The sequence below is a fragment of the Poecile atricapillus genome, chromosome 9 (genome assembly GCF_030490865.1).
Source record: "Poecile atricapillus isolate bPoeAtr1 chromosome 9, bPoeAtr1.hap1, whole genome shotgun sequence".
In the NCBI taxonomy this organism is placed as follows: Eukaryota; Metazoa; Chordata; class Aves; order Passeriformes; family Paridae; genus Poecile; species Poecile atricapillus.
Genome location: NC_081257.1, coordinates 15,469,995 through 15,492,296, shown reverse-complemented (window position 1 = coordinate 15,492,296; position 22,302 = coordinate 15,469,995). Strand labels below are relative to the sequence as shown.

General features: G+C 40.7%; 1 protein-coding gene across 1 annotated transcript in view; it reads right to left on the bottom strand.

The window, feature by feature from the left end:
- Positions 1–18,056, bottom strand: part of PRKAR2A (protein kinase cAMP-dependent type II regulatory subunit alpha) — a 59,806-nt gene extending 41,750 nt beyond the window's left edge. Inside the window, exon 1 of the mRNA XM_058844711.1 lies at positions 17,613–18,056. Coding sequence (XP_058700694.1) covers positions 17,613–17,862 — 250 coding nt within the window. The 5' untranslated portion in view covers positions 17,863–18,056. The remainder of the gene's footprint in view (positions 1–17,612) is intronic.
- Positions 18,057–22,302: the final 4,246 nt, after the last annotated feature.

Genomic DNA, 22,302 nt, shown 5'->3' with positions numbered 1-22,302 from the left:
AGAGAAACACTGTCTGAAAGCCTCAGTTTAGAAGAGTCTCTGACCCTTGCTTTCCAACTTTTTTAGAACCCCTCTGATAGAAAGAATGTAATAACTTCTGAAGGGAAAAGTTGAGTCAACAAGCAAAGCATTTATGTCAGTGAAAGAAAGATGTTTATAAAGTTAAAACTGTTGTGCTATTTTGAGTTGGCTCTTTTTTGGTTTTTCATTACAGCAGAAAAATGAATATGCATTCTGGAATGGACAGACTTTAAACAGCTGATAAATTCAAGAAAGAAATCATTGCTTGACTAACTGAAAGAAATCTGTGTGAATCTCTGGTTATGATGGCACTTCTTGACTAAGGCTTTAGAGTTTTGGTTTTTTCCAATGTATCACTATTTCAGCATTCTCTCTGCATAACTGAACATGAACAGTCACGCATGGTATTATTTACATTAAGTTTCTCAGCAGATATTCATTCTCACCAGAGGAGGACCATAAACCTGCTCTCAGAATTCAGGAGTTCATACAGCCTGGATGAAGCCTGAGTACAGGAGAAGAAATACCTATCAAGCAGCACTTCACATTATCTGACATTGCAATGGCATGACCCACACAGCCCTCTCCTATTTCTTGCTGACATGTCTCAGATAAAGCCAAACACAGCACTTCTTTTTTGTGTGTGTTTATTTTTTATGAGTGTAATCTATATTATGAAGATCAAAGAGATAGCAACAAGGCATGCACTTGCTTTACAGATATGAAATTAGAAAAACTCCCCATGCTGAGGTACAATCCCAGCTAAAAGGACACATTTCACAGTGATTAAAGATATAACCATATGCTGATACCACAACAGAGATTGCCATGGACTGAAATGAAAAGACTTGGGAATGTTTTCAAGTATTAAAAAGACAAATCTATGCACTGCACAGAGAAAGAAAGATACTGCAAAAATCCAGGAAAGTTAAAAAAGCAGCTGACAAACCAGCAAAGCTTTGTCAGAAGAGGCAAGACACTGGAAGGTACGGTACAACAAAGCAAGTGAAAAAGGGGAATTTGCATGGGCTTTAGGAGTAGGCTTAGAAAGGAAGGCATTTCAGAGACAGGGAAGCTAAGGAGCCACATTAGTAATATCAGAAAAGTTAAGCTTACAAACCCAACGTTAAGTAGGTGATAAAAAATATCCTCCACATATTTGAATGTGACTTCCACTGGGATTGTCTGACAATGGAAAAGCAAGAAAGGGTCAAAGATGAGAATGAGGCCACAGAGAAACAAAAACATCACATCAAGAAGAAGTAACTGCCAAGTTTCCTTAAAATAAATACTTCATACAGAAAATTATAGTGGCATCTTATCTAGGGAACCACGAGGCATTCCCCAATCAGTGAGAAACATGGACAACTCACCCTCATGAACAGAATCAGTGGCAGAAAATAGAAAGCCCCTTCCTTTTTCAAGGCTCTTGACTAACCCTTCCTATCTTACCAGTTCTGCTTTCAAACCTCACCTCTTTATTTACTAGTCTCCTGATCCACCAGAGATCAGAGATGGATGAGGCAGGAGTATTAATACCTCAGGGTTCTTACAATTTTTGAAACATAATGAAGACAAATTTTGTCTCAAATCTCTTCATTGGAAACTGCAGAAGTGCTGTTTAAAGCAACATTTAGCTCTGACAAACACAGTTCTTTTAAAACAACACTTTCTGTATTTTGATTGGCTTTTTACAATGGTTTTGATTTTAAGACTTAACTCCACATCCTCATGCCTTTTAAAACATCAAACCCCAATGGCTTTTGATCAGATTTTTATCCTGTGCCTAGTTGTAAGGTGCAGTCATTGTTCTATGTTGCAAACTAACAACATTTAAACCTCTTTCGGGTTATTTGGAAAGCTGATTTGAAAGTTATTTGGAAATCCTGGAGATAATTCCTAAATGAGTCATTAAAAATGTCATTTAGCTGTATCTGGCACATCAGTGTATTTTTATTATTTCCAGCTGTGCCTCTTGCATATATCTCTTTCTATGAAATAATGAATTGTATACAGGTGAATGCAATCTGAGTAAGCTAAAATATTCACACAAGCAAAAAAAAAACCCGCAATAAACCTAAGTCAATTTTTTGTACACTTCACTATTATTAAATTTGCGTTCTATCACAGCACAGAGCCACTGCTAGGTACAAGAGGTACATAAGGCATTGCTCCAAAGAAAACAGTCTCAGTCAATCCTGATCTGCCACTGGAATCAGTCATGGGGACTTGTTTTTCCATTTTCAGAAGCCTAATTAAAAGTCCCACCATTATTCTGAACATCTGAATGCATTAAACATTGTAAAAAATAACAAAAGCAACCCACCAGAGACCTCTCACAAGAGGAGGCTAGACTCATCAGCCAATTCCTAAACTCCTCCCCAGGTGAGATGGTTCCCACATCAGCAGCCTGGGACATCACTATCAAAACCAGCTTCAGCAAGGTCCAGACACAGCTCTTTGTCACCGTGACAGTGCTGTCCTCTCCCAAACCTAATGTGCAACTCTGTTCTCAGTCCCAACGTGGTCTAGATTTTAAAAACATTCTTACCAAATTAATATTATCCTCCAGAATGGCACAGAGTCAATTCTTCTGGAAGTAGGCAGGTATCAAATAAATACCATCAATGAAGCCAGGAACTTTTTCTTAACAGCTTGGCCAATAGCTCTGAGAGAAGGATTAGCTAGGCAATATAACTATATATAGACAAATATAATCCAAATGCAGATCTTGGGGGAAATCTTCATATGGTAATAGGGATTAAGTGGAAAATGCTATCACTGACACTGGCTTTAGTGTTTATACAGCCTCAGGTATAAGCAGTTGTAAAATTAAGTTTGAAAAGAGTGGAAGACAAGCATGTCACAGCTATGGTAATGGCACAAGTGAAGCAGTGCACTTGTGCACTGGCTCCATGTATTCCACACCTCCTGTCTCTGCCTTTTCTATAACCTCTTCTCCCTGTACACTCCCTTCACACACCTCCTTCCTGCTCTAGGGGAGAAGACAAATGCAGCTGCAAAGAGGAGTTACAATTCCCACTCCCACAGAAAGTCTTCTACTTTCTGTTTCAATACCACACTTACCCTGTTTGATTTTAAGGCCCTTAACCTATTCCTACTACCAAGGCTTTATTTACTTCTCATGGACTGCCACAGAAGCATGGTAAATACTTCAGCAATTAACACACACTTTCCCAGCTGGATTGCTGCTCTCTTCTGACAGTGAACTTTGGGGCTGCAGTGCACCACTGATGTTCTTGTCATTCTCTGCATTACCCAGTTTTGTTCTACGCACCTGTGCAGGATGGACTTTTCCTAATACACTGCACAGAACACCTCCAATAACTCATAGACATCCTGTATTTCAACTATTATCTATCCTCAAGGCAGAGGCATATTTTAAGGCACAGTAAATGTTGCATTTGCTCCTAATATTTTTCTAGGTACATCTGGCATTTGAGAAAGCTTTAGTACGGAATAATGCTGTATTTTTATTTGAATGCATAATGAAGAGTTGATTTCCTCCTATATGTAAAGAAAGATGATGATGATGCACAGATACTCTTGTGGGTGAGCAACGAAAAACAAAGAAAAAAGGAAATTTTTGACTGCCTATTAGTTTTCACCAGAAACACAACCTTAATTTTACATTCACTGCATTGTATTTTAAAGAGATTCCATCTGCTCTGTTTGTAGTGCACATTAATATTCAGAAGACATCTGCAGTGTGCAGTCCAAGCTTTTAATTGGAATCATGTCACAGCTACCATCACACAACACTGAATGTAAATGTTGGCTATCTGCACTTGGCAGCTGCTTGGCAGGCTCAGCATAAAGTCCTACTGAGACTGATAGTGTCTTTAAATAATGCGGTATCAGGATATAAAAGCTATCTTGAGAAATCAAATATTGACTATCATATCCATAACTAATGTAATTTACTAGCACCCTGAACTACTTATAAGCAAAATATGGTTCATATTCAGCCATAATTTTCAAAGAGAGACAACAAATTGATACAACTGAACACGTATCTTTCACTATCATATATACTTAAGCAAATTTAACTTGTACACAAAAGGGGACAATGACAACTGAACTTCAGTGCAACTGAAATGGTGCAATGAAGCCCAAGGCATTTCTAAAAATCTAAAACTCAAGCATTGCCAAGGACATAAGAGCACCTGAATAAAAATTCAATTAACAGGTGTACTCAGTGAATTAAGATACTTTCCTACAATGTCAGACTAATTATTCTAGAACGAACAATAGTTACCTTTTCTTAGAATTTAAAAAAAAAAACAGCCCTGAGTCAACAGCATTATCATTTGCTTCAAATTCTTGCCAAACCATGGTAACACAAAATTACATTTTCCCAGTCACCTGCATATTTTCTGCTTGTACTCCGCTGTAAGTTTCTGACAAATGGGGCAGTGAGCAGCAATCTACAGAGACAAAACTGTATGTGTGTGTGTGCAGGTATATACACACAATCCAAAGCTCTGTCCAGTACAAGCAACTGGTTGTTACACTAACAAACTGATCTTAGATACATTGCAAGAAATTTCAGTCTCATCAGTATTTAAGAATGACAAAGAAACTCTAAGAACAGCAACACTTGCTTTTCATGAAATACACACTTCCTTGGGGAATTTATATTCCACCAACTTTGCCACTGTACTTTAACAAACACAAATCAAACCCAAATTCAAGACACAAGCCACTAAGGTACACAGTTATGCCGCCACAAAAATACTTATGCAAGTAGAGGCAACATCACAACAGAGTCATCATGATCCAGTGCCCTCCTCTGATAGACTAATTGGATTACTGGATCCTCTTAGCTTCAGAGCGGCTGCCAACACAGAAAAGGGAGTTACACTGAAGGGGAAGACACAATTGTTTGTGTTCAGGACATACATACATGCTCGGTCTCAAGCCTGCACTTGCAGATCTGCCACCATTTCAGAACACATTATGACGGAAGGGTAGAAAAGTAAAGAAATTGAGAAGACAGAGCTAGGTTTCAGTCCCAAACCTGAGAGCACAACAAACCTATCACTGACCACTGATTGCAGCATCACTTCCAATCTGTGTCGATGCCAAGGAAAAAAAGGGCTGGTCTTGGCCTTTTTCATCAGTGATAGGTAGCTGGGCTGCTTAAGTTCGGACTACAACAGAAAGGAAAAATTAACATGGGCAGTTACAGATGAGATGCAGCCTAAGAAGCTTCTCCTTTCTCCTCTGAGCTGTTTAGTCTCAGACAAATAGGCTGGAGTCACTCTCACAGTCAGGTGTATCTCATGTGACAGACAGTATGAAACAACTATAACTGAACTACTTCTACAAAAGAGCAATTTAGAAGAAAAATACGGAACAAGAGATTTGAAGCGCAGCAGAAACAACCAGCAACATGGAGAGAGCCTGGTGTATCATACACCCAGAAGGCATGTTACACAGCTATACCTGCCAGGTCAACCTGAGTTCAGGATTGTTTAATTATAGGTATCTAGGAAGAATTTAAGAATAGCATCCTACATGTAATAGTGGCGCATGAAAGCCCACAGTTCTTTGCCCGGGTCACTTCACATTTCATTACCAATTCCTGCTGACAACTGAATGATGAAACATACTGTGTTTTTACATAAGACAAAACTGCAATAGGTTGTGCTGTCATCTGATTTGATCTGAATAAAAGAGCACAAGGAATTTCAATCAAGTGTTACTTCAAGCTGATTCAGAGCCTAATCTCACATATCCACATTTAACTCAAGGCATAAGCACACTTGTATGTGCCAGGCAAGGCACGCTGGTTCCAGGGTATTCTGGACAGCTTTTGGTGCAACGCTGCTGTCGAGGGAGGTGGTCCTTCCCTCCTACTCAGCCCTGGAAAGGTCATACCTGGAAGAGTTCTGTGTCAAGTTCCAAGCTCCCCAGCATGAAAGACTCACAGACATACTGGACAGAGTCCAGCAAAGGGCCATAAAGACAGTGAGGGGACCTGGAGCATCTCTTGTGTGAGGACAGGTTGAAAGAGCTGCAACTGACAGCCTAGAGAAGATGAGGCTCAGAGAAGTTCGTATCAATACCTGAAGGGCATTGGAAGACGATGGAGGCAGTTTCTCCTCACTGGTGCTCAGTGACAGGACAAGAACCAATGGCCATAAAGTCAAATACAGAAAGGGTCCACCTGAACATGATGAAGCACTTCCTTACTGTGAGGGTGAGCATACACTGGCATAAACTACCCAGAGAGGTTCTGGAGCCTCCATCCTCTGAGATACTTAAAAGCCATCTGGACATGGTCCTAGGCAATCACTATAGGCAGTCGAGCTTCACAAAAAGGGTCAGGCAAGATGACCTCCAGAGGCACCTTCCAAATTCAACCATTCTGTAATTCCACAGAAATCCTCAACAGCTCATGAAAATTCATGCTTTGCTTCCAGTTTAAGTTCTGATGGCCAGAAGGCAAACAGAAGTAAAATTCATCTGCAGGTAGATGCATCTAGTTTCAGACATCCTGTGTCCAGGTAGGTAACTGCAAATTCTGACACAGCCACTGCACAGATTTTGGGCTGCGGGGGTTTAATTTGTTTGGATGGGTTTTTTTAAGGGGAGAAAGGTGGAAGAGCAAGGCTGAGAAAGAGCCTGGGCTTCTACTGGTTCTTACTATGGGCACATTCCTTGTAACTGCAAACTGAGCACTTTCTTGGGCATTTTTTTAAATGTTCAGTGTTGACACTATTGCAATATACCAAACTAGTTCTTATTATAATAATGCCACATAAAAGCCAAAGAGTATCCACATCCTGGACAAACCTCAGCAGGAGTATCAGCCCGCTTAGCCAGTGTCACAAAAGAAATCTATTATCAACTGATCAACTATGACTTTTCTTGGATTTAGCACTCTATCCAGCACAAGAAATCACCTCTGGAGACTTATTCTTGCCTGAACAATTTGTAAATTACCTTTCTCAAAAGATCAACAATTTTAAAAGCTGCTTCAATTTTTCTGGCAGTCTAATTTTTACCGTTTTGGGGTTTTTTGTATTAAGTGCTTAAAAAAGGCTGACAACGTGTTGTTGATCTGTGAAATTATAAAAAAAAAATTCATAGAACTAGTTCTCCCATATGTGATATGTTAAAAAAAATTGCAGAAAAGAGTTGTGTAATGTAACACACCACATTTTTTAATAACTCAAAATCATAAAATGTTGGTCAATTGCTAATAAGAAGTTCTACATATATTTGGAACTGAAGGAATTTGCTTTCCAGTTAAAAAAAAAAAAAAAGAAAAAGGCGAAACAAAAACAACACACCAAAACCCCCACACCAACCTGCAATTTGTGTCCTTGCTACATACAGATTTATCTACAGTAGTGATAGAGGAGGTACACTGGATTTATAGGATTTTATGCTGTTGCAGGAGCTTCAGAGTCACAACACTGGACAGCAGATTTTCTGCCTTGCTTTCCCTCATCTCTAAAGTGCAGGATCCTCTGCATCAGCACAACTGATTCTACAATACATGATCGTTTTCTTGTCTGGCACTTTTCTTTTTGGTGACAACAAAATGAGAAATGCACCCAGTGCTTCCATGTCTCTCCAGCAGGCAGAACAGCCTGAGCTCTGCAGGAGGGTGGCAGCCAGAGGACTGAGGGGTGACACAAACTGAACCTACACAAGTATGAGGGCTTCTACAGAACCATTATTAACATCTCTGGCAATTTTGTGCGCAGAACATGAAGTACTACTTCATTGCCAGTACAATATAGTCATCAATAATTCACAAGCAAACCTTGCTTCATTGAAATATAAATTGGTTACAGCTCTTTTTAGTAAATAAGGTATAAATAAATTTGAGTGGATTATGAATTCATATGTTTTAAAATTTAAAACTGTTTAATCTTCTAATCTGGGCAATCTTTGGGTTGTGGTACACAACCAAATTAATGAGCAAAAACAACTTCTGTATCACATCTCGAAAGTGTTTTATAGCTTTTCTTCCTTCAGATTTACACTTCTAACAACATTATATCAACATTCAACTGTTACTTACAACATATAGCTGAAAAAAGAATCATCTCCATGTGAAAACTTATTTTGACAAGACAGCCCCCCACACACACTTCCAGTAATTGCATCCTGTACACTTTCACAGGAAAAGGATTTTTAGGAAAGAGGAAGGGTGAAGACAGACACATGTTCTGTATCCTAAGAATGGATAACAGTAAAAAACATCAGTGTGTTCTACCCAGACCAGAGAAAATCCTCTTTTATAGAGTCATTTAGGTTGGAAAAGACCTTTAAGATCATTGTTTGAGTCCAACCACAAACCCAACACTGCAAAATCCAGCACTGAGCCAGGTCCCTGAGCACCATGCCAAACCTGCTCATGGATGTCCGAAGTCTCAGCAAGGGGCTTGGACAAGTAACATTCATTCTGACAATATCTGGATGCAATGACAAAAATTTCCTTGACGAAAAAGAACTGCAGCAGGTGGCAAGTGCTGCATGGTTCAGCTTCCAGATGAACTGATTTTCAGTAGCAAAACTTCTAGGATACAACTCCCCCGAGTCACACAGTGCTTCACAACAAATGTACACATTGCAGATCCTCCAGCAAGAAAAGCGAAGTGTCTGCATGTAAAAGCTAAGAAAGGCTAAAACCACTAGCAAAATCAGTGCATGCAAAGTTATACTATTTCATAGTACTACGAAAAAATTGGTAAAGCAGTTAATAATTACATGTTTCCAGCAGTAAGAAATTAAAATTACTTCACAGGGATGTAAGAGATGCTCATAAAAAATACAAGTCATGTTTATGGCTTTTTATCATAAAGTTATGCCATCTCAAGATTAGAATTAAAAACACTGTATCCAGTGATGTTTAACACTAGAGAAATCGGTCTCCAAATATCACCACTCTGAATTAGCTTTTAGCATTTTATAACAAAACTACACATGGAATCTTTCCCCCACACCTCCCCAAAGGTGTGAAAGACAGAAGGCTAAACGTTAATCTATTCTAATAAGCCATCTTTCATAGTTTATTAACCTGAGAACCCTTCAACTCTTACAAATACTTACAAATTTTAACAGAAACACTGATAACATCAAATGTTTAAAAACTGTTTTTGAACAATTACTGTCAAAAAAATGAACATTTTTTTTTAAAAAAAGAGGTAACTCAATCTTAGAATTTTCATTCCAGGGCTGTACAGGAGACATCTTTCAGAAAGGGGTAGCCCCCATACCCATGACAACCAGAGACTGACCAGCTCCTTCACTACACATGTCCTTGAGGAAGCAATTCTTCCTGAACCATCATAATTAGCACAAGTGTTGCCACAGAAATAAGTGTTTACTGGAGCCTCACCAGGAAAAATAACAAAAAAATATTTCTGGGTTTTTTTTTTTAATTTCTTCTATGGAACACAGTTTTCTCAATAGGAAGCAGAAAACAATATGTTGTCCCAAGGGAGGAAGAACCAAAATGGAAATGAAGAGCCATTTTGACATCCTGCTTTATAGCAGTTTGTCAATACGCAATCACCAAGAATGAGGAAATTGGCACTACAGTTGATTCAAAAATACAGAGGAAAACTACAAAGCAGTTTCTCAACCTTCATCCAAAAAAACCACATTTCATTCCCCACACAAACTCCACATTTGTTTTCACATGTTCTGCAAGGATCCAGAAGGACAGAACAGTCAGTGGTGGAAGAACATGTACTTGCCCTCCAATCTGCAATCCTAACCCTTCTTCACACAACAGTTTTGAGCGAAATTTTGTGACCATTTGCTCAGTTCTGCTGGTCAGGCCCCTGATCCGACCATACTGGTCTGGACTTCACTAATACCCAAAAAGGAATGCAGGGTTCCAGACTTCTGTAAGATGACCTCACACCAAAAGCTGACATCATGCCAGGCCCTGCAGGCTAGAGACCATTTCTGAACAGAAGCAAAGCTGTTCTGCAAGCCACCAGGAAATAAAAGGATAGAACAGAGAGTGCTATAACAATTCTTACAAAATAAACCCCAAGGTTGTTGTTGGTTTTAAATGACAATAAAAGCAATGCTACAGAAGGAAGTCCCTACCTCATGCCTTGAAGAGAGGCTGCTCCTAAAGATGTTTTCTCCCCTAAAGGGAATTTCCACATCTATGCACAGAGAACTGCCACTCTCAATCATTTGCCATTTCTACACAGAAAATGAATGCCCCTGTATGGAAAGTACTACCAGCAAAACTGCTACTAATAAAATGCTGGCCTTTATTATAAATGATTTATTGTGTATTTATGAAGGAGAAGCCAAATCCCAGCAGTATGAAAACTGTAAGACAGGGTGCTTTCTTCTAAATCTCCTCTCTCTTCTAAGTATCCTTCCCACTTCAGCAGTGAACACTGCCATCATCTCCACAATTCTCACAGGCAAAACACCAATGACCACAAAACAGATGCTTGTTCTGCACAATGCATTTCTGGAATTTCCATCCAATGGCCCCTCTTTCAGATCCATATTTTTAAAAGAAAAATATGCTTTTGCATTATAAAGGATCTCTTACGCAAACAACCTTTATTAGTATTACTATCATAGTAAGACTGTGCAAGTCTTTTATACAAGAGCATTTTGTCCACATTCAAATTTCCCAAATTCCCTCCCCAGCAGTTTTTCTAACTAATGTTTTTATGATTTATTATTTCCCTTGTCTGTTTCATATTACAGTGACATATAGACATTAAAACTGCAGGCTGGAGAACAGCACACACCATTGCCTGTAGAACTGACAGCACCTCAGGAAAAAAATTAAACCTACATGAATCAAAGAATCTTGATGCATCAAAAACCACCAAACAATTGTTACATACCAAAGACGTATGCAAAGACAGGCATGGAACACAAAGAAGCATAACTAAAGGAATCTAAAGGACCATTACAGAAGAAGGAATAACATCCCTCTAAAAGAGGAACCAGTACATTTGTGAGTTATATTTATTACTGTCTCCCTCTTCTTTCACAAGAAAATATGAATGATCATTCATGAAGCTGAAAACGTTACTGAAGCCAGTGGGAAACATTCACAGCTCATCTTGGCTACATTTCCAGTCTTCATTTGAATAATGAGCAACTGCTCTGTCAGACATTAACGTTTTTAATGACTGACTGGTGAATAGCTTGAAGTGAGCTTCTTCTCTGCTGTCTCCTCCTCTTCTCCGAGATCTCCATTGTTCTATTTTAGGTAAGAGGGTACAAGAAAACTTCAGTATTAGCACAAGGGGAGCTCTGACAGAACTGTCTCAGCATTCTAATATTAGTTTATTAAATAAACAAAAATAGCAAAGTTAAATTGAAGCTAATGTTCAGTACAATATCTAGTACTGATAGACGTTATCTTCCTTTAGCTTAATTTTAGAACCAGCTAGAAGAATGCAATTTCAGAAGTTTCATACAACTTCTCTTACAATAAACTCTTCAAAATGGAAATACAGACTTTCAAGAATTCAGCAATTATTTATAATGGCTAGTTACCCATTTCCTTCATAGTTAGTTATGCTCTTTTACAAGCTAGTACAGAGAGTAACAGCAGGATATCAACAGAGCAGAAAGAGTCAAGAATTTATCTGTACAGTTATAGCAACTATCTAAAGCTCTTTCAGAAAATAAGCTTAAGAGTTATGTGAAAACTCTTACTGGTATGCAACAGACTACAAATACAGATTTAAATGCAATTTTAAACAAAAACAATACTGCATGCATCCTCACATTTTAGAACAGACTGATGACTTAAAGCAGAACAATTATGCCAAGACAGTAACTGCAAACTGAAATAAGAGTGTATCTTTCTCAAGAGATTGTAAGGAATATCTAATAGGTGCTACAGGAACATTAACAGTGCTGAGGGCAAGATGTTAGAAATAACTCTAAGTGTACTACGTCAAAATTGCAAGAAACTTAGCTTTGGTAAGTAACACAGAAATTCATCCTTCCTGATGTAAACCAACGTACATTTAGCAATATCCAGGGATATCTGAATTTCATTCAACCCATCTATAATCCTGTTTCTCAGACAGTCAGTACCTTTTGATCCCTTTACTTAATACTTCTATTTCTTTTACTGTCTCAGGTAAGGACTTATTACAGACACATTCTGATTAACTTTCCTTTGTACAGAGGATTACTGATGAAACATTCCTCCAAGCCCCATTGAGCTACAATTGCTGGCTTCCTTAGATCTGCATTACTTAGTTAAAAAAATTCCTAGTACAACCTCATAATACAGTAATTGCAATCTTAAGAACAAATGCTGAAAAGCAATTTTATTGTGATAAACAAATACAGAAGTAAAAAGGCCTCCAGGAAAAAAGGGTATTTACATGTTCTGTCCAAGCAACTAAGCAACTAAAAAGAAGTAAAATCAGTCTTCCTTAATACTTAGTTTATCTTCGAAATTCCCCTATGAGAACAAGATAAATATAGGGAGTGAAGTTCCATTTGTACTAACAGCAGCTACTCTACTTAATCCTTCAGATTTAAGTCATGGGGAACTGCCTCTGTAAAAGCAAAGACGTGTTCAAGTATAGCAGCTGCACAACAATAGTCCTTCACTTCACGTTTTTATGTTAAACACATTCAAAATACTGTGCTGCCAAAAATTAATAAAATTAGAAAATTAAATGCAGAAATATATTCCTCTTAAAACACAGATGCATCACTAATACTTTGTTCAACAATTGATTTCATGTCATTGATGGAGATCAAAGAACAAATAAAACTCAAAAGCTTCTTCTATACCTTCTGGTCACTAGGCCTGTTTGAACATACCTTTTAAAACATAAAGCAAGAATGTGCATTTCTTTTGTTTGTATACCAAATTCAAAGGTTTAATGCAGTCAAATCATAAAATTGTTTAAGGTGGAAATGACCTTTAAGATCACTGACTCCAGCCATTATCCCAGCTTTTCCCTCCACCTTCCTAAAAATCTAGAGACTACTTAAGTAGAGTATAAAACACCTTTGTTAGAACTACTATTGAAAAAAAAGGTACGCAGAACTAGTAATTATTAGATGATGAGAGTGCCACTTAGATTTTAAATACAGTAGCTACTCTTTGGACTGAATTTGCATTGCACATTTGAGGAGAGAGCTACTGTGCTTTATTGCCAGTTAATTAACAGTTAAGGATGAAGTAGGTTGGTGAAAGCACTAGTAAAAAGTTCAAAGTACTTTAATTTTAAAGCTGATGGTATCTCACAGCAACATGTGCAATATCCCATGAATCTGAATTACATCTGAAAACTTCAGCAGTATTTTTCAAAAGGACCACTATTCTTCTTATGCTATACTGCAAAAGTTTTAACATCATCCAACTCCTATAATTCAGTAAGTTTCATTGAATTACTTCAGGGAAATAGCAAGGAGGTCTGCCTAACCTGTGAACTGATGTAGGCAGAGCATAAATACTGTGTGATTGATATAACAGTGATTTCTGAGGAATTCCACAGGACATCAGTTCAGAGTAAGAAAGCATAAGCAAATGATGCTTAAAAATAAGAAGATAAGCAATCTAAAACAGGTTTAATTTAATACCAAGTATTTCCATTAACAATTAAAAGGTTAAATATTTCAAAGATGCACTGAACTCTTATTCTGTACCACATTCAAGATCTAACGCTATTCTCTTCTGCTCAGATATTCTACTGATGTTTTAAAGATGACATTTAGCAAATCCTTGAATTTCAATTCAGAAGCTCAGTGAAGAGCTAAAGAATCTTTTCACCTGTCCATCCAGATTCATAGGCACCACTTCCCATCACAACAAGAGCATACTGAAGAGGATTATTTCCAAAGCAAAATACTAAGAAGGGCCCTCTTATGCTCAGGGAGCAGCTGAAAAACACATCATCTTTCCTTCAATATCAAAGTGAAATCCTGAGAAGGTAAAATTTTATTTGCAACAAAAATACTTGTCATTAGTTGAAACATGTGAGCTGTTCAAGCTAGTGTAACTCCAAAAATATTTCAGCCCAGTTGTTATACTTAATACCTCCAAGAACACATACAAGTAGCTTTATTGTTACAGAAAGTAAGACAAAACAGCAAGTTAATCGTGAAGCACTTTGCACCTTTGTGCAACTGCTTCAAGGGACAGGGAAGCAGAGCTTCTGCCTTCCTTCAGGTGTGCTCCTCAACAGGAGCTTTCCCAAAGCAGTAACTCCAACAGTGAACAGACCATTTCTGTGGCGTCATTTTCGCAGCCTTAACACATACATTCACAGCCTACTTGTTAAAAGTACAAGCATCATGGTCAATGACACTCTTCAAGAATACTTATCTGTCCTTGGTTACATTCTCAGCCTGATTTTTTAAGGTCTTGCTTTGCACCTTTCCCAACCATCCCAACTTCTCAATTTTGCAGTTATACCAAACAAATAAAGGCTTTGTATCTCTTAAATTCTCTGCCACAGCCCAGTGTATAAACGTTTCTGGAGGTTCCCCCACTACTATCATCATTTTATTTCCACACATGCCTTACAATGCACTCTGCTGAACAGCCACATCCTGATGTCCTTTAATCACACGTACAAAAAACAGTTAAAATGAAGGATGAAACTCCAGGGCGGTCATACAGGAAACAAACCTGGAAATAATTTCCTAAGCATCACCTAAGAGTGATCATCCTAAGAGAATAAAAGCCTTTTTTTTGTAGCCTAGCAAGTCTCAGTGACTTTTACCACATGGATGGAGCGCCACTATGGCACCACTGTGACTACGTGAAGACATTTGCCACATGGTTTACACCAAAGGCCAAGACCTCCTTCTGACCTATTCTTGCTACTATTACCATATGTACTCAGCATACAAAAAGCCCCACATAACATATCTAAAATGTTCTCTGTGTGCCTAGTGACACGCACAGATTTAATACTGGGCGAGACACACACACATGAAGACAAGCACGTTATTCGTCAAGATCTTTCCTACTTCTAACATATACAGTAAGGGTAATTATTTAAACTAGCTTTAAGCTTCCTTAATATAATAATTTACAAAAATAACTACTCAATTTCATCTTCTTATTTATAAACAGACACAGAAACATATCTATTTGACCTGTCACAGCAACTCTAAAGTAAGAAAGCATAACCTAGGAAAGCACAGTGAAATTCACTGAAGTCTTTCCTAAATTGTCTAAAATGAAAAACTGCAGTCTTAAAAAACAGTGCTGTGGTCCATCCAACGAGATTATCTGTGTCTCTCCTTTATCTGAGTCTCTCGTTGTGTGTTTTCCCTATCTATACATGTACTTTAAATACTAAGCAGATAGAGGCACCCAGGACCTTGTCTTCATCCTACCCATGACAGCCATCAGGTATCAGAACCTTTAACTTAACATTTTTCATTGACAGAGACACCAGTTACAATAGAAACCGAATTAACACATAGCCATGGTTGACTGTCACCCACACTGTTAAACGCAAGAAAGAATCACTTCTCTGACCCTCCAGAGGGATCCTCACCTGCTGTTGCAGGGAACATGGCACTGTTCCTGGGAAACCACAAGGGGGGAACAGCATGGGTTTTCAGATAAGAAGCAAAACAGCATTACTGACAGTGGCACTTGCCCAAAGGCCCCTACTACAAGTGACAGTGCCCAGCCTTGTTAATTTAATTTTCTCTCTGACTAAGATAGAAAGATGATAAGCAGAAACACGCAGCAAAGGAACCACCCTTCTGCTTTGGACAGCCTCACTATGTAAAGCTGCATTTGAAAAGCTGTATGCCACCATTAAATTTTTTCATTTTTATCTGAAAACATTTAACTTCAGAGAATCCCTCCAGCTGCAGTTGCAGACATTCAGAAAGAAAATTTAACACTTACTTCCCTGAAGACGGTATTTCAAACCCCAAATCTAGGTAAATTGATCACAAAATAGCAAAATTGCACTCAAAGACACTGGAGTATGTTTTTTGTTTCGTTTTGTTAGCTGTGGTTTTTTGTGGTTTGGGTTCCTTTTTTTTTAAGGAAAATATTTAATATAAAGACACTGCACATTTTTAAAAATTACATCCAACTATCTACTGAAATTTTTCCAACGTGGAGTTTAATTTTAAAATACATTTGGCAAGAAACTTTAACTTCTTTCACATTTAGAGATGTTTGAGAATACTTCTGATTTGGGGGGCAAAAAATCACTTGTAATTTCCATAAATCTGTGCTCATACTTGAACATTTCCTTAACTTCAATTCAATCACCACCAGTGTGTCCACATCTTTACCCTTCACCTTTCATCTGTTCTTCTTCATGCCTTAAACAGAACTTCTCTCTCATGAGAAAAAACATCCAAATCCAGATACTGATTGCAAACTGGTTTTTAATTCATTCTGACTGTACATTTCACTCTTGTCCTCTCGCACATTCCATGTCCTCTTTGTCTATTTTCAACAGCTTAAGATGTGTTTTACTTAGTGAAGTTCCTAGCCTACAAGGGCTGCAAAAACAGCTGGCATCTCAATGCTTCCTTAATCAAAAAAATTATTTGTTCCATAGCTTAATTTCTTCCTGTTTCTCTAGAACTGTTAACGAGGAAGTAGATGTTAAGAGCACACTTCATCCACAAGGTGACATCCAGTAATTGGTCTAAAAGAGGATCCTCTATCAATAAAAGTCAGAAACCTTTACGTTATAGGTCAAGGGCACAAGACCTTCAAACGAGGGCACTGAAAGTTCAGGGAAAGCATGCCTTTTCCCATCTTTCCCTCCCCTTCAAGATACTTACTAATAATGAGAAAGTATTCCGTGATTTCATGTCCACGATTCTGGGTGTGCCAAGTACCACCATTCACAGGCATTCTGAGTAACTCCTCACACTGAGGCTCACAGCCCCAAATACAAACACTGCGCAGCCCAAAACACACAGTACAATTCTGACAGAATAAAAATTTCAGTATCACAAGTGGCATTTCATTGTCCAGCTCAGGTTAAGTATCTTTTCCATCTTCAAGACTGACAGTATAAACAGCAATATACAGGTGGCTTTGAATTTTAGTATGTTGCTAAATAGCGAAAGTTATTTCAGTGCTTTATAATAGCCACTTTAAATACACAACGGAGGCAATAAACCACCCCAGTTTCAGCGAAAAAATCCCAACCACACTCGTCTACAATGATTTAAAGACAGAAATGTAAAGATAAGTGCAGAAGAGGTTGCACAATAACACATGATCTTCCCTATCACATGCTTGGCAGCTCGCTCGCTGCCCGGCGACACCCGGTCAGACCCCGGGGCACTTCGGCCGCCCAGGGCAGCGCCGGACACCCCCGGGACTGGGCTCCGGCCGCAGTGTCGGGGCGAGCCGGGGCTCCCGGAGCACGGCCGGCAGCCCGCGGGGAGCGGGAGCGGCGGCACCGCGGGGCTGCGGGAGCCGGCGGAGCCTCTCCCCCATTCAATCCCTCCTCGCTGCCCGCTCTGCCCAGCGGCCGCGGAACCGGGCACGGAGGGGAGGCGGCCGGCGGCCCTGGGCTGCGCCCCCCGGCAGGACCCCCCGCCCCCGGCGCCCTCTCAGCGGCAGCGCCGGCACTTACGCTCGAAGTCGGAGTCGGACTCGTCGTCGCCGCGGTCGGGCTCCTCGTCACCGTTGGACTCGGTCTGCATGGGCTCCCCGTCGAAGCTGACCACCCTGCGGCCACCGCCCGCCTCCTGGTCGCGGGCATCCCGCAGGCGGGCGAAGTACTCGGCGGCGAAGCCCAGCAGGTCGGACGGCCGGTGCCGCAGCACCTCCACCGTATAGCCCTGCAGCAGCTCGGTGAGGCCCGGCGGGATCTCGATGCTCATGGTGCCGGACACCCGGGAGGCCGCCTCGCCTCCCTCCCTCCGTCCGTCCGTCCCTCCCCGCGGCCGCGGCCGCCCGTGCCGGTGGCGTGCGGGCTCAGGGCCTCCCAGACGGGCGCGGACCGACTCCCGCCGCTCCGGTCACACGAGCTGCGGGGCACGGAGGGGAGGGACGGGACGGGGCGGGAGCGGCCCCGCGGCGCAGGCGCGGAACGGGCGCGGGAGCGGGCGCGAGGCTCCGGCCGCGCGTGCGCGGGCCCGGGGGGGGGGGGCGGGGGGGGCTCGTGCGTCACGGGGGGGCGCGGCGGGGCCGGGGCCGGAGCGAGCCGCGGGCACCGGGCATGGGAAGAGGGGGAGGCGCGGCAGGAGATGGGATGGCTCCTGCGAGCCTGCCTAGATGGTTCAGCTCTTTGGAGAAGTGATGGACGGGCGCCGTTCTGCGCCCGCCGGAGTCGTTAAACCCCCCAGTCGCGGCGGGTTGGGCCGGGTGTAAGCGGTGTTGGGAAACCTCCGGACCGAAGCTGGCGGCGGGATGTGGGGAGGGATGGAAATCAGACAGGCGCCTCCTGGGCGTCGCTGCTGCATTTTTGTTTTTCTCTGATTTCACATCAGTGATCCCGTCCACTCGTTTCTTGTCAGAATCACAGAACAGTTAGGTTGGAAAAGACCTCTGAGATCCTTGAGTGCAGTCTGACCAAACGCCATCGTGTCTAGACCATGGCACTGAGGGCCACGTCCAGTCCAGGGACGGTGACTCCACCACCTCCCTGGGCAGCCTGTTCCAATATCTAACCTCTGGAAGAATTACACCTAATGTCCAACCTAAACTTCCCCTGGCACAGCTTGAGGCCACGTCTTCTTGTCCTTTTGTCAGAGAATAGACCGATCCCCACCTGGCTACGCTCTCAGGTACCTGTAGAGAGCAGTAAGATCCTCCCCAGGCTTCCTTTTCTCCAGGCTAAACACTCCCAGCTCCCTCAGCTTCTCCTCGTGAGACTTGTGTTCCAGACCCATCCTCAGCTCCAGTCCCTTCTCACTCCAGCATCTCAGTGTTCTTCCTGGATTGAGGGGCCCAGAACCAGACACAGTCAAGCTGTGGCCTCATCAGAGCCAAGGACAGAGGTTCTACTTCCTCACAGAGCATGCAAGGGTGTTTCAAAGCTCCACTCGAAGCAGGAGAATGAGGTTTTTTTGACCTTGGTGGGATTCAATCGAACATCCATCCAATTCTTGGTTGGAGTTAGGTTTAGGACCTATGACTCCCTGGGTTCTTGTCAGAATTATTAAAGAACAATTCTTAAGTGGATGCAAGAGAAGCAGCATGCAGGTCTTCACACCTTTTGGTAAACACTGAATACAGCCATGATATAGTCTGAAAGGGTGACAGTAGTACTGATCTGACAATAATAAAGCATTAAAGAAATTCAGAAAAATGACACACAGAATCACAGAATGGTTTGGGTTGTAAGGAGCCCTAAATTTCACCTAGTTCCAAACCCTCTGCCATGGTCAGGAGCACCTTCCACAAGACCAGATTGCTCCAAGCCCCATCCAATCTGGCCTTGAACACTTCCAGGCATGGGGCATCCACAACTCTTCACAACCCGTGCCAGTGCCTCATCGCCCACGTAATTGCTCGTATGCATGAGCTTTGGAGATACCCGTTCATTTTAATGCACTTTATTCAGATTTTTGCTTGTGTTTGTTGTACAAAACCTGTTATCTGTGTGTACAAGGGAGGTTTGGCAGATGCCCAGGGGCTGCGTGGAGTGGAGCCATCGGCCCTTAAGGTTTGACGTTGCTGGGAAACTCATCTTGGGAGAAAATAGGCCTGTGCAAACATGACTCCAGGGGAATACGGATGTTGGCTTAGTGACGCCGCTGCGTGTTGTCAGTGTACATATTTTTATTTAATTCTTCTTTTGTTTCAACAATAAAAGAGCAGAAATCAACTCGTACTCAAAATATAAAATTTCACTTAGAAGCCCAGAATTGGCTGAGGCAGCATACTGTATGTTTTGGTTTTGTTTGCTCGTGTGCCAAAGAGTCCCCTCGCTCATCCAGATGGTTCTGACTGCAGTCCCAGAAAAAGGCAGCCTGTTCATCGCTGCTGCACGGAGGACATGGCAGTGGATCTCAGAACACCACATCCAGTGCTTTTACTGACTGTTCTCAGTGTGGGAGGCCAGTTGCAAATCTCATGGCACATAAAGGTGTTCTTTGTAACACAGCTCCCATATTTTCATACCAAGTAAGATTACAATGTGTATCCATACAAAGTGAAAAAGATTTTTAGAAAGCACAGGAGGTAGTTTTGCTGCATCTCATCAGTTTCTCCAAAGATTTTGTATGATGCTGTTTCTATTAATTTCTATTCTTTTTTACAGCAGGAACAACAGTTGCTCTATTGCCTTTTTCAAAAGATAATTGATACTGATTTTTCATTTGCCATTCCTACCATTATTACCTGTCTGATGGTCTCAAAAATTGCAAGAGCACATTTCACTGCTCAGTATATGTACTTTAGCTACTGACAGAACTGATACAGTGAAAGATTCTGATCAAAGAGAAAACTATGATTAGTCCACCCACAAAATAAAGATTTCTGATGAGATCTTCCCTTTGTTGGTTGGGTGCTGAAGATATTGCTGGGGAGGAAGAAGTAAAAATGATATTTTAAAAATTCTGTAAAAATTGTAAAACAAAACACCAGTAAAAAGCACTGTCAAGAAGGTTCAAAGGAAAAAAAGGGAAAGTCTAATTCCAGTTCCAAGGGAATACACTTATTTTTCTTTCCCACTTTTGGCATTAGTCAGCTCTTGTATTAACTTTTAATGTTTGTTGATAATTTTGTGTCATTTGTGTCTGTGAATATAAATCTGATTATTTATTTGAAAAAAACGTGTTACCAATAAATATTGTTAAGTCTCTGAAGGGCTACATTGTATTGGCCTCCTGATATTTATATATCCACACACAACTAATCAGCTTCAGGGGAAAGTAAAGAGCAGAGCTCTGTTTATCCTCTTCCTGAAGGTCAACGGACAAAATCAAAAGCATCCAAGGTCACACAAAGTGCATTTTCAAGGTGATTTATGCCACAGTTTATCTTGTTTCTTTATATACCTTTTTTTTTTTTTAGTGAACATCAGAATTGGAGGCACAAATATGTGAGAAGCTTGTCAGCGATCAAGTTAATTGTTACAGTGCCTGCTGTGCATACATAGAGCTCATCATACTCTTTCTTTCTCCCTGAATTTGCATAACTTTTTAAATTATTACTATAATAAGCATTCACATTAAAAGAATGGTAGAAAATAAATTAGAAAATGCACTTGCAGCCTTAATTTCATCCCCTTTATAATGACATTTTTAATTCAGGCAGCATAACCAATGCAATTTCTTTCCTCTGGCTTCATGGCATGTTCAGCACCCAGTATAGGGTTAGATAAGACTTGTGTAGCTGATGAAGCTGGTCCCCATGTTCCTGCCAATATATATATATATATATATATATATATTTTTTTTTTTTTTTTTTTTTTTCAATATATAGTTCTCCTAATAATTTCTTAGTGGCTGAAAGCTATTCCCATACATGCCACGTGTCTTTTCTCCCAAATGGTGAAGTCTCTTCCCTTTGCCTGTTCTACCCAGATCACTCTTGTGTCATTAGTGAAACTGTTGTGGAGCTTCAGTGCTTGTCCTGCTCAGGCTGGAGCAGCAAAGTTGCCAGCAGGAAAAGCAAAATAGTCTGTGTAGTCTTGCACTGGGGAAAAATAATCAGATTAAACTTCCCGACTGGCTCCTTAAAAAGTAAAATAAATCCTTTTATAAGGAGTAATATTTCACTTCTCATAAACCTGTCAGCACCAGCCAGAGCTCAGACACTATATAAACATATGTACATCTTGGATTAATTACACTTGCCTTCAAATTCCGTACAAGGATCATGCAAGAAAACACTAAATATTCTGATGACAGTTATTAGTGAACACAGCCTCACGTTTTCAACATCCCCCTGGTGCTGAAGCCAGTGACCAAGGTTTGTCACAGCAGCAAGTTCCAGACATTAAATACCTATTAGATAAAAGCAGCACTTCTTTTTCTAAGCTCTGGAGCACTCTCCCCAGATTTACCAAATGCCCCCTACTCCTGGTATTGCAGGATTTGACAAATTGTGTTTCTGCCTGTGTTTCATTTACTACTTCGTGATTTTTTTTAAACCTTGATCTTACCTCAGCCCTCTCAAAATTAAGGTCTCACGGTCCTACCAGTGTCTCCTCCAAAAGCAGCTGCTTCCCCAGGATGATGCTTCTTTCTGAGCTGCCTTCTCTGTGTCTTTCATGAGCACTCTGTGCAGTTCTGGTCTCCTTCTCCCAAAGTGTGGGCTCACCCTGGCTTTACACAGCAGAAAAATTATTCTGTCTGTTTTGTTCTCTAACA